The sequence below is a fragment of the Peromyscus maniculatus genome, chromosome 3, assembly GCF_049852395.1.
Source record: "Peromyscus maniculatus bairdii isolate BWxNUB_F1_BW_parent chromosome 3, HU_Pman_BW_mat_3.1, whole genome shotgun sequence".
NCBI classification, from domain to species: Eukaryota; Metazoa; Chordata; class Mammalia; order Rodentia; family Cricetidae; genus Peromyscus; species Peromyscus maniculatus.
Window position 1 is genome coordinate 49,256,184 of NC_134854.1, and position 12,563 is coordinate 49,268,746.

The 12,563-nt window shown below is 46.6% G+C and overlaps 2 protein-coding genes across 7 annotated transcripts in view; one reads left to right on the forward strand and one right to left on the reverse strand.

Moving 5' to 3' along the window:
• Positions 1 to 513: 513 nt before the first annotated feature.
• Positions 514 to 1,962, reverse strand: Llcfc1 (LLLL and CFNLAS motif containing 1). 2 transcript variants are annotated; one of them, XM_006997144.4, is made up of 3 exons: positions 1,804 to 1,962; positions 1,583 to 1,706; positions 514 to 1,028 (listed from the first exon to the last, which is right to left on the reverse strand). In XM_006997144.4, the coding sequence occupies exons 1-3, from the start codon at positions 1,837 to 1,839 to the stop codon at positions 853 to 855; spliced, it is 336 nt and encodes a 111-aa protein (XP_006997206.1). In that variant the 5' UTR covers positions 1,840 to 1,962; the 3' UTR covers positions 514 to 852. The 2 variants fall into 2 exon arrangements, with proteins under 2 accessions (XP_006997206.1, XP_076422541.1); XM_076566426.1 differs by having other exon boundaries at positions 1,583 to 1,681; positions 1,804 to 1,934.
• Positions 1,963 to 5,557: 3,595 nt separating this feature from the next.
• Positions 5,558 to 12,563, forward strand: part of Trpv5 (transient receptor potential cation channel subfamily V member 5) — a 32,314-nt gene continuing 25,308 nt past the window's right edge. For 4 of the 5 annotated variants that reach the window (XR_013049738.1, XR_013049739.1, XM_076566427.1 and 1 more), the window contains exons 1-7: positions 5,558 to 5,910; positions 9,279 to 9,376; positions 9,516 to 9,638; positions 10,159 to 10,296; positions 10,518 to 10,616; positions 10,800 to 10,972; positions 11,115 to 11,261. Coding sequence is in view for 3 of the 5 variants with exons in the window: in XM_076566427.1 (XP_076422542.1) it covers positions 5,801 to 5,910; positions 9,279 to 9,376; positions 9,516 to 9,638; positions 10,159 to 10,296; positions 10,518 to 10,616; positions 10,800 to 10,972; positions 11,115 to 11,261 (888 nt within the window). In the remaining 2 variants the exon portion in view is untranslated. Of the gene's footprint in view, positions 5,911 to 6,461; positions 6,543 to 9,278; positions 9,377 to 9,515; positions 9,639 to 10,158; positions 10,297 to 10,517; positions 10,617 to 10,799; positions 10,973 to 11,114; positions 11,262 to 12,563 lie in introns of those variants that run through there. The other variant, XM_076566428.1, reaches the window with a different exon arrangement.

The window sequence follows — 12,563 nt, forward strand, 5'->3', positions numbered from 1 at the left end:
GCTATATGGGTGCTACAGCTCATATGTGGCGCTCAGAGGACAACTTTGGCTATCAGTCCTTGCCTTCTTCCTTGTTTTGAGACAGGTGTATATGCCAGTGTGTATACCAGGCTGGCTGCTCCACCAGCTAGCTCACAGGGACTCTCCTGCCTCTATCTCCCATCTGTGTCTGTCACACTGTAGAGTGCTGAGGTTACTTATGTGATGACTGCATCTAGCTTTAAGTGAGTTCTGGGGATCTAACCCCAGTTCCTTACACTTGCGCAGCAATTATTTACCCCGAGAGACATTTCCCCAAACCATTTGCTCATCTCTTCATACTTCTTTCCTGCTATGTTCTATTCCTAGAAGTCAGGAAGGATAAGAGGGAAAAGTGGCCGAGAAAAGCTTCATGGACACTGGAAAAGCAGTTGGTGAGCTGATGGGTCTGAAGGTCACTAAGTGGGCGAAAAGCCAGGCAATTCAACAGACCAGTGAGAGAAGAGAACTTAAGCTGCAGAAAGTCGCTCACAATTGTTTTCAGGATTTTATGGCTATTGCTATTTTATTGTCACTGTCTCCTCCCTCTAAGCTGCTGTTTCAGACAAAGCTAAGGAGTTAGAAGGGTGTGGGTCTGGTGTCTTTGGCCCTGGGACGTAACATTCTGGGTTGGGGTGGCAATCGGATAGTGGCAACGAGAGTTGGGAATGCTGTGTTGCTACACCCAAGGCCAGGTGCTTGTCAAAACTGGGGAGTGGGCTGTGCATTTTGAGGAGGCCTCTGGGAGAGGAGGTCAGTAAGCGATCACGAAGGGGAAGTAGACTTCAAAGTCCTCATGCAGGACCCAGACTACTGCCTCCACCACAAAGTCTCTCATAAAAAAATCATGATGCTGGCCAGGTTGAAGCAGAAGGCTACATCGAAGAGGTGGTCCCGGATAGTTGTTGCCTGGGCAATCATGTCTTCTTCCTGGGCCATATCCATCACCTGCCACAGCTCACCCACTGATGAGGCCACAAAGTGTTCTTCGAACTGCTCTTGGCCCAGGTCTGGAACATGAAAGAGAGGCAACCCCCAATCTCAGTCCTGGTCGGCACCAGAATGGGGAGGAGGTCAAGGATGGAGAGACAAGTGAGGGCCAATTGCCAGTCATAACACTGGCCTTGACTAGAAAGCAAACACTCTAACTAGAAAGTTTTTCAGATCTCACTTCAACCATAGCTCCATCTCAAACACACACACCCTTCACTCCTCATAACAGGTTCCCTCCTCCAAAGTGTTACACTGTTTGCGGAGTGAGGCACATCTTCAGGCTTAAAGGCAAAGACCTCTCCTCTCTAGGCAAACACTCTTTCTACTTCCTCAGCAGCTTTAGACAATTGCAGCTAGTCCATGCTGTGGCCCAAGAGTCTTTCTAAAGCCAGACATTTTTATCTGCAGCTATTATTACATACTTAGGGTGACAGAGAATGTAAGTTATCTCATGAAAACGAAACACCTCCCAGTTGATCCTAACTTAGTCAGCTGCTAGAGCCTGAATTCAACCTAAGAGTACCTTTACTTCCACCCCGCTCCCCATTCGCCCTCTCTCGCCACGACCTACCTGCAGAGACTGTTTTCTCTCTCTGACTCCTGTCCTCATCCAGGCTGGTGCTGCCCTTCAGACTCTTCACCCCCTTCACTTGCAGCAGCAGCAGGACAGCTGTCACGAATGTTGCCCTGTGAAGCTGGGGGCCCAGGGAAGTCATGGACCTTCTCTCCCATGCCACCTCTGGCCCCACTCCCCAGGTCCCAGCACCACCTTGTCCCTGTCTCAGCCCTTACCCCTTGCCAGCATCGCTTTTCCTCCTTCTCTTCCATAGGACTTCTGACTCTATGTGTTCTGTGACATCACTGCCATGGCCCTAACCCACATTCTAGATCATTATACCATTCCAGAAGGGTGGCAAATGGCAGATGTTTCGAAAATGGCCATATGAGTCACCTTGTAGATCACAGCCCACAGGGGCTCTAGAACATTGCAAGTGTCATCACATCTATTACACCATTGGATGTGCATATCTGTGTGTACTCCAAAGCAACAACATTCTCATAGTCACTACTTAGATGGAAAGGCAGGTTCACTGGGAAAATACATCTCCCATGCAAGATCACAGCCATCAGTGGGCAAAGTAGGATTCTCCATTAGTGCTTCCGAGTCTAACTGTGATACCTGCCTATAATTCTATGGAGCTTTTCTCTATGCAAAGTGGTTGGCACAGATGAGGCCAATGGCTTTCTACACACCAGTATCCTCAAGTCCAAACATGTTCCTTGTGCTCTGCATGAAACTTGAAGTCTATTAAAAACTGGGAGATAAGAACTAGGGCATAGGGGAAGGATGAGAAAGTACAGACACCATGTAAGACAGACAGACAGACAGAGAGATGGAGACAGATAGAATTTGATGCACAGTGTATAGGGCGGCATAGTGATAGAGATGGAGAGCTGGGTGTACAGTTCTGTACTTCCAGTTACTCTAGAGGGGAGGAAGCAATAGAAAAATCACAAGTTCAAGGCCTGCCTATGTTACAGAGTGACTTCAGTCAAGTTTGGGAAACTTGGCAAGACCCTGTCTCATAAAAGTTCACTTTTAAAAGTGCTGAAGATGTAGCTCAGTGGCAAAATGCCTGATGTGGACAAGAGCTTGGGTTCAATCTCCAGTACTACAAACAAATGGAAAAACAAAACCAAATGAGCACATAAAGAAATAGATGCAAAGAGTTGATTATCTTGTCTGTGAGTAGAGGGTACTCCTTTTTACTCTTTCCCTTATTATTCTTTATACTTGGACTTTGTCCTGTTGTGCATCCAGGCTGAAATACCATCTTTTATTTTGTATCTTCTTGTACTCTCAGACATAGAGAAGCTGTTTCAAGAGCATCTGGCAGCTGCTTGCTTGGTAGAGGGGTGAGAGTCTATAGAGAGAAGGCAGCATAACAAGGAGTCAAAGACCCCAAATAATGGAATTGGAGAGGAGAGGACCTGCACCTGGGTGCCTGCTCCCTCCACAAGTCAGACCTGTCGGCTAGCTGGCAGAGCAGACTCGGGGGTGCTGGGTTGGGAATACAGTATGAAGGTCTTTCTTGGAAAAAGAAAAACAGACACGGGCCATGAGCAGCAACTGGGTACAAGGACAGGGAAGGCCCATTCATATCACTCTTTCTTACATGCAAACACAGATGTCAGGGGATATACACGAACATACACTTTTGTACAAGAAAGAATTGGAGAAACGAGAAGATAAGATGAGAGATGAAATTCCTTTCCCATGAAGGGAACCCATGCTAGCAGGCACATTCACATGGAGCCTGCCAGACTCTAGCTCTTACTTCCTTGAGCTCCAAACCAGGTGACAGGAGACTGGGGAGTGATATAGAAGGGCACTTTATGGTGGTGGCATAAAGGTGTAAAAATGCAGTGACCTCACTTACCCCAGCCTCGTACCCATTGACCTGCAGATCCAGCGAATGATGAATGAATGGAAAAAAGTAAAATCACGAATCTCCTCCTGGCTATTTTGGAGGAGGAGCTTCTTAGTTCCCTGGTATGTAGAGAAACCTACAGCTCTGGAGACATGAATGAGGAGGGCAATAGTGGGAGGGGCAGCTCAGAGTGGGAAGAACCAACTTGGGCTCATTATCAATGACTTCTACCTCTTTACCATTTCACCTGCCTGACACTCAGCTTCCGAAGAAGTGAGTCAAGCAGGAGCCACTAATGCCCTCATTTTTCTCTTCTTACAAAGTATAAAACACTCAAAAGCACACAGGAACAAAAAAAAAGCCCTAACAATTCTACCATCTAATGATAACTGCTGTTAACATGGTGTTCAGCTGTAGTGCTGCTTATTTCCTCCTCCTAGATACTTGTGAGCGGGTGGGAAACATCCCCTGGACTCAACAATGAGGTGGCAAGCCTGCCACTAAAATGCAGCTGCCGTGCTGGGGGTACAATGACCGGGGAAGGCGCTATCTGGAAGAGGGGCTGCAGTGGTGCTCGATGCAGAAAGCTGCAGGGGTACCGAGTAGAAAATGAAGACAAGAAAGGATGACAATGTGACAACATAGGCTATTATCAGAGGGAAGGTGTGGTGGAGAGAAAAGCCAAAGGAGGAAAGATTCAAAACTCTGTTTTACCTACTGAGATGGATGGTGATGGGACAACGGACAACTTGGCCCCCACCGAGGTTCCTTATTCATACCCCTCCAATTGAAGAACCTAGTTCGGGCAAGAGGGGCAATAAAAGATTGAAGACCTAGGGGTGGTTGCTCTTTCTCTTCCTTCAGGGACTTAGGGCCAATGTCCTTGGTGACTGCACCTGCTCTGTGTGTCCCTGATTGAGCCAGACTCCTCCACCACAGCCCCTCCCCCTACCCCCTCAAGGATTAGCTTTATGGGCTTAGTAATTCCTTGCCAAGTGCACCATTCTTGACCAGCTCCCCCTCTACATATCAGCACATCTATAACCCCCACCTCAATCTTATCGCTCCCTGCATCTCCTTAGGCTGGAAGTCCACAGGTTTCAGAGACCATTAGCACCCACAATGCCCCAACCCCCAGTGAGGCATAAAAATGCCCCACAAGGTGACCCTCCCTACTCCCTGGGTAAGAACAGTTTCTCTGTGTCTCAGGCACGTCCTCTTCCTCTCCATATTTCCTTTCCTTTCCATCCTTGCCCTGTTCTAGAGGTTATTTTGCTCTCTGGATCAGAGCTTTCTTGCTTATGTCAAAAGAAGGCAGTCCCAAGGTCCCAAAGTTTTCTATGGGAAGGTCTCAAGTATATCCCACTCAAGTCTCTCGTATCTTTCCCGAGTCTCTTAAAAGTGGATTCTGGGACACATTCTTAGCTTCTAATCCAACTCCCCAGCTCTATATTTGTTCTTTAAAATTAAATTTTAGCAGATTATTGAATATTTCAGATATTTATGTAGATGAATATTATCAAAATTTCCAAACTATGAGTTAATATCGGATAATAAAAGTTTATATATGTATATAAACTCCTCTCTCTCTATATATATATATATAAAATTTCCCAAGAAGCAGAAAGGCCTGGAGAGCTACGATCTCAACTTCAAAGCCTGTTTCAGTTCTGTCTCAAGCCCAGGGATTGAGACAGAACACTCTCTCTCAGTACAGTATCTTCTCATTCAAAAGCAACTCTTGCCTTATTTCCACTGACCTCACTGGTCCTTTGAAGGAGTACATTCAATAATACCAACATGTCTCATTAAAAACTGTAAGAAAGCCAATGCAAGATACTGTTTAATTAAGTAACACTGCCTTATTAAAACCCACACCTGCTCTCTCACTCCTAAAACGTTTCCCATGATTTCTCTGTACTCTAATCATTTTCAACTCCTGCTCTCCACCATCAGGAGTCACACAGAAGCCCCTAGGAGTCTTCTAAGCTCTGCATCCCAGGGTACCTGTTTCACCTTCAAGATTATCTTCAAATTCCTTGGCCCAACCCCTCAGCCTCTCCCAGTCTCAGCTGCCCAGCCCACTACTGCCAAGAACCAAGAAGGTTCCTCCCCTTTTCCCCTCCCTACTCCAGGCTGCCTTGTGCCCCCAGGCCCAACTATGTGAAGGTCTCCTCCCCTTCTCCCAGAAGGTGGCTAATTCTTCAGTGCACATGCAGCACACTCACACCCGACAGCCTCCTAGGAGATATACCGACCTAGGTCTTCACCCCGCAGACTAGCCTCTCCAGTTGCTGTAATCCTAGACGGGCTCCTTCCATCAGACTCGCACAAGTTGCAAGTGCTTGTAAGAAGACATGGGGGCAAAAAGGCCTTGGATCCAACTCCAGAAACTTCTCAGCTGGTGGGTCAGAGAGCAAGACTGGGATCAGCACTTGGATCAGCTTCACATGCTACAACAGAAGAGGTAGGCTCCTGAGGGTACCCAACCACCATAGATTCTTGAGTACACGGCCTGTTCCCCTGAGAAAGCACTCAAATTCAATGTCAGATCCTTGCCCATTATTCACCCCTTCCAGGCTAGCTGGCATAATACTCCAGCTAGCCCATGGTAATGGCAATAGAAAATATGGCATTATATATAGAGAGAGATCTTGAATATGGATGCAAAAGCTGAAGAAAACAGAAGGATTGGTGGGGAAGCCAAGCAAGAGAAGGTTGCTAGGAGTAGGTTTTGTGGGGGAAGAGATCAAATCTTACAGGTTTTGAAGTAGCCTTTGTTTAGAGGAATTGATGACAGAATGATGAAGGAGTTGTCATCAGGAAGAATGAAAGCTGATTGTCTGGGAAAGGGGGAGGAGGAGTTTATTTGTGTCATGCCTGGAGGTGACCCGCTGAGCAAGGCAGCTCCCGTGAGATTGGTGTGCTGAGTTCAATTCCACCTTTTAATGTGTCAGGCTTGCCAGAGATCAGGGAGATAAATGAAGGCCCTTAGTCCAGGGTTGCTGATCCAGCTCCAGATAGATCATTCCAGGAATGAGCTCCAAGGTCCAGAAGTAGGAAAAGCGGTCCAGCAAGGGACCAGAGATCCTCCCTCAGGTGAGCTTCTGCATCGGTATTTGTGGGATTTGCTTCCCCTTAAGAGCTGGCTAGAACGTGGAATGAGCTGACAAAGAATGCCTGCCAGCGCTTCAGAAGAGCCTCATGCTTGGCTCAGTGTCCAGTTCGCCCTGTCTTTAAAGTTTTGATGATCGTGAACATGGAGTCTTGCATTTATCTTTCTTACCGAGTCCTTGCACAGGTACTCTGCTTATGTACAGAGCTCCTCGCCAGGTTGTGCAATGGGAACTTTGGCTTCTCTGTTCCTTGACCTAGAGTGAGACTAGGGGAGTCTTTGAGTCCATTTGACTTCTGGACCTTTCCTCAGCAAAGGTGCAGTGGGATCAAGGGTTAGGATGGACAGAGCTTTATACAGCAGCCTCGAGACAAAGGGTAAACTCGGGAATCCACCTAGACACTCTGGGCTGGTCAGGGCCACAAGGCTCAACTGGGACCAAGAACTTAGGTGAGTTAGGGTAGGGTCTGACCTCTGGCTCTGTAAGTCTCTCCTTATAGAGCGTTATGCAGGATAAAACGATTCTTTAACTATGAAGTTCCTTTTCCCTGGAGACACCAGAAAAGAAGAATCTGGGACTGAGAGACATCAAGGAGAAATATCCAGCAGTCTGTCTCCCCTGCTTTCCCTACGACCCCCCAAATTGCCCAACCCATGTTTTCCACTAGAGCCTAAAATATGTTGTCTAGGAAGACTGGGATCGGCCAGCTTTATCTCCTATTCCAGTATATCCAGGCAAAGTCAAAAGCAAAGAAAATGCCTGGGGCATTTGTGGGACCATCTCAGGCAGCTGAGAATTGCACTGCTCATTCCTCTTTGGGTGAAAACAAAGTATCCAGGGTCTTAAATCTAAGGTTTAAGTACAGGAGGAAGGTATGGCCTATAGGCACCCCCAACACTCTATTCCCAGCTGAGAAATGCATTTAAATAACGCAAAGTAGTGGTGAGACCATGAGTGGGGACTGATGCAGAAATCCAGAGCTCTGCTTTCAACAGCCATTAAATCTAGGTGATGTGATGGATTTCCCAGAATTTGCAAGGTCTAAGGCTAGTCCAAGTCCTGCAGTGTCTGGTCACCAAACTCCCCTTGGCTACAGAGAGCAGGTCTAGCTGGCCTGGGAACCTGGGGGACTGACAGAAATGTCTCCTTGTCTGCCTTTCAGGCTCCTAACATACTTATGTGGCTTAGATGAAGTCCACTAGGCCTGCCTGGAGTCCTTTTTTAATTTTCTACAAGGATACTTTGTAATCCATTGCAGGCCCCAGACTCTCCTTCCTCAGGAACTATCCCTTATGTTTTACTTATAAGTAATTTATCAATTATTTTTATTTAGTATGTTTTTCATTAAAATACAATCACTTCACTCTTTCTCTTCCCTCTCCTCCCTCCAGCCTTTCCCAAGCCACCCTCCCCTCAAATAAATGGCCTCTTTTTCTTTATTATTGTTTTACACACACACACACACACACACACAAACACACACACACACACACACACACACACACACACAAGCACAAACATATTTGCAAAAATATAAATACAGCTTGCTGAGTACACTTTCATTGTTTGTGTGTAAATGATTTCAGGTTAACCAGGTTGCATTAAACAAATATTTATGGAGCTCATCTCTGGGACAGGCTGCTTCTTCCTCTCAGTAGTCATTAATTGCCCATAGTTCTTTGTCTAGAGATAAGGCTCTGATATTTTTCTCTACTCCAAGTTAATGTGTCAAGTGATACTGCAACTGTTGAGGTCTTGTTAAACAGCCATTTGCCGGAGACACAGTCTCACAGCAGACTTTCTGGTCCTCTGGTTCTTACAATCTGTCGTCTTCTCTTGTGCTATGGTTCTGAGCAGGAGTTGTGTTAAAGATGTATTCACTGGGCTTGTATCCCCATGTTCCGCTGACCTGTGCATCGTGTCCAGTTGTGGTTTTCTGTGACAGTCTCTATTTACTGTAATAAAAGTCTTCTTTAACGAGAGTTAACAGCTATACTTACCTGTGGGCATAAGGATAAATAGTAGAAAGTTGTTAAGAATTATGCTGGTGTAGCAAAATGGTGGTAGTAGGTTCTCTTCTAAGAAGATCTCATGATCTCATGAGCTCTATGCAGTTGCCTGTGTGTCTAGTACCAGACATGACTTCCGTACTGTTCATTGGAACTTAAGTCTAATTAGACAGTTGTTGGTTACTGAAAGATAGGCATGTCACCATTACACCTTTAGGGATATCTTGCCATGCTGGTCAATGTTGCTATTCATAGATGTCATGGCTGGATAGGACTATTGACTACTTTTGTCCCTTGGCAGCTTGCATGATACCTTCTGGTACTAGGGAAGATAGACCATAGCAGGAGGCTTTCAGGTTAAACCCAGCTTGAATAATCTGAGAGCTGTGTCCTAAGTTCAATGTCTTCAACAATATGAAGAACTGTCCTGTTTATTTATCAACTTCAGCTAAGATGTAGGCCACACACGAGTCTTCACTTTCTGGGAAGAATTGAAGTTAGAGGAACCACAAGGAAAGTCAGAGCAGCCTGGAAATAAGCTCTTACCCTAGTGTCCTTTCATCCCTGGAGTCTAACAAAGAATTTGAGAGTGACAAAGTTGATTTCTGTGCACTGTGAGGGTTGTGACCATATTAGGGAATGGCTCTGCCTCCTCTGATCATGGCTTCTCTGTGATGGACCCTAATGGACTTCTACTTACCTTCCTCCAGTATTAGGGAGTCTCCACTACTCAGAGCAGCCAAGGAAAATGACCTGTGTACACTTAAGAAACTTCAGCTTGACCAGAACTGTGACTTTCGACAAAGAGGTAAGATCAGGAGTAGAGGGATAGAGGTGGCTTTGGAAAGGGCTGCCTGGAGAGGCTGCTGAGGTGCTTCTGGGGTCAAGAGCCTCTTTCCTGAGAGAGATTGGCAAGTGTTTGGTATTCTTGCCTTGTTTCATTCCAGGAGCCCTCGGGGAGACAGCGCTTCATGTAGCAGCCCTCTATGACAACCTGGATGCTGCTGTAATGCTGATGGAGGCTGCCCCATACCTGGTCACAGAGTCCACACTGTGTGAACCATTTGTAGGTGAGGAGGCTTCCCAATAATTCAAAGCTGAAACAGATGTAGGTGGGTAGTCTACCATTTCTAAAATGTACCTGTGTAGGATGGGCTCAGGGAAGTTGTGGAGGTTCCTCATAAGTTGGGACAAATACAAGATCCTAGATCTTTGCTTTTAGCCTCCATGGCTCCCTTTTAGTCTTTTCATCTTTCTCTTTAGTTTTCTTAGAGTGCCTCAGACCATAGCTCCATAGTTCATCTCTCTCTCTCTCTCTCTCTCTCTCTCTCTCTCTCTCTCTCTCTCTCTCTCTCCTCCCCCATTCTCTCTGCAACAAACACTAGACTGATTATACGTACAACAACCCCTCAATAAATAAAGGATAGAGACACTGATCCAGGAGGCAGAGGGATTAACTGTCCTTGGTCCCTGGTGACTCTGTAGTCTACAGCAGAAGTTTGTGTGACAAGCTCTCAGGGAACTTCTGTAAAAGGTTCCGGGGTGTTGTGCCCCAGCCAGAACTGTGACTCACAGCTCTCTCTGGGCCAGGTCAGACTGCACTACACATCGCAGTCATGAACCAGAATGTGAACCTGGTCCGAGCCCTGCTTGCCAGAGGGGCCAGTGTCTCTGCCAGAGCTACAGGCTCCGCCTTCCACCGCAGTCCTCACAACCTCATCTACTATGGTGAGTTCCTGGGCTCCACTAAGAGAAAGGGCAGGTGGAGAGCTGGGCTGGGCAAGAGGAGCCTTTCCTTGGTTCCATCTTTTGCTTTGGGTTCCGCTGGGCAAGTGATCCCAAGCCACAAGCTGAGATAGGGAAGGAGGAGGCAGTTGTTGGGCTGGAGGGCAAAAGTCCCTCTTTTCTGATCCTGCTGTCTCCTGTCACATATCTCTTTGTGTCCACAGGAGAGCACCCTTTGTCCTTTGCTGCCTGTGTGGGCAGCGAGGAGATTGTTAGGCTGCTCATTGAACACGGAGCTGACATCCGGGCCCAGGACTCCCTGGGTAAGAGCTGGGATGAGAGAAAGTACTGGATGCTGGTTGTGTGTATGTGTGTGTGTGTGTGTGAGAGAGAGAGAGAAAGGAGAGAGAGAGAGAGAGAGAGAGAGAGAGAGAGAGAGAGAGAGAGAACACTGGGATGGGGAGTGAGTCATCAGGGAACCTGATGGCAACCTCTGTCTTCCCCAGGAAACACAGTACTGCACATACTCATCTTGCAGCCCAACAAAACCTTTGCCTGCCAGATGTACAACCTGCTACTGTCCTATGATGGGGGAGACCACCTGAAGTCCCTGGAACTTGTGCCCAACAACCAGGGACTCACCCCCTTCAAGCTGGCTGGGGTGGAAGGCAACACTGTGGTGAGACCCATGTCCCAAGGTGTCTTTAATGACCTTTCCCTTCCTACACCATCACTAGCATGGGTAACTGACAAGGTCCATAGGTGTTCTCTAGACCATCTTCTAAGCCACTCACTATTTAAATCTTTGCTTGCTCCACCAGATGTTTCAACACCTGATGCAGAAACGGAAGCATATCCAGTGGTCCTGTGGGCCACTAACATCTTCCCTCTATGACATCACAGAGATTGATTCCTGGGGTGAGGAGTTGTCCTTCCTGGAGCTTGTGGTTTCCTCCAAGAAGAAAGAGGTATAGATGTCATACAGGTCCAGAACCTTCATGTGAGAAGCACATGTTGAGGCATTGCTTGCTTTTCCTTCTGCTGAGATACTCTGATCCCAAGATACTTCACACTTTACAATAGATAGAGAACTGTCCGTAGGAGAAAATAGTTTCCACAGGTACAAATATCATCCAGCATTCATCTTCTGAGACCACTTTCCCCCTGCTGGGCTCTACTCTCTCTGCTTATTTATCTTATTTTAACCTTTTGGATGAAGAATTTTCTAACTTGGAATCACTTCTGTTCCTCCCTCCCTCTCTCCCTCTGTCCTTCCCTCCCTCCCATCCAGCATTTAGCATATTAAGTACCTGCTTTGTCCCAGACAATACACAAGGAACCTAAGGGACAGAGAGAGGCAAAAATACGTATCTTTTCAGCCAGTTTCTTCAGTTTTGGTTTGATGTTCTCATAAATTGCAGTAGAGTTGGGTTTGTTCCACGATGGGGGTGCACACTGTGCACAGGGGCCGCGAAATGGAGGTGGGAGCCATGCAGCATGTACGCTATGAGACACATCTAAGGCAAAATGCAAAGGAGAGGAGACAGTGGACGAGACGATGAGGCAGCTGAAACACTAGGAAGAGGCAGATTCAAAATAAAGCAGGAGGAATGAGCCATAGGCAGGAATTTTTTTTACCTTTGAGGGTGGAGTGAGGAAGAGTTTCCAGACATGCTTGACAACCCAAAGCAGGAAGTTGAAGGAGCAGAGGAAGTGTACTGTCCCCCTTGGGGCCTCTAGGGGGAGTTATGTGTCATTGGGAAGAAGAAAACAAACAAGAAGCCCAGGACAAACAACAAAATCCTGAGTTTTGCATCAAACTTTGCTGAGATGGAACAATGCAAAGACAGTTGAGACATAGTGGACTGAACAGACTGAAAGGAAGGGTCCAGAGTGGAGAAAAGGCCTCTGTCTTCAGGAGCCTATAGATACTGGTAAAACGGAGTTTCTATTGACTATCTGCTCTGTGACAATTTCTTAAGAACCCTTATAAGGCCACAAATCATGAAAGAGTATTATAACTAATGAGCAGAAGGAAAAATGAACAGCCACTTCGTATGGTTCTGGAACAATCCTGGAAATACCTAAAGTTTGAGCAGGTTTTCTTAGGACTACAAACCCTCACCAACTATGAAGATCCTCTTTGATATCAGATATTAATCGGCTGCATTCTCCTATGGGTTTCACACAGCCTGGACCAGCTTCTCCTATGGGTTTCACACAGTTTGGATCAGCTTCTCCTATGGGTTTCACACAGTCTGGACCAGCTT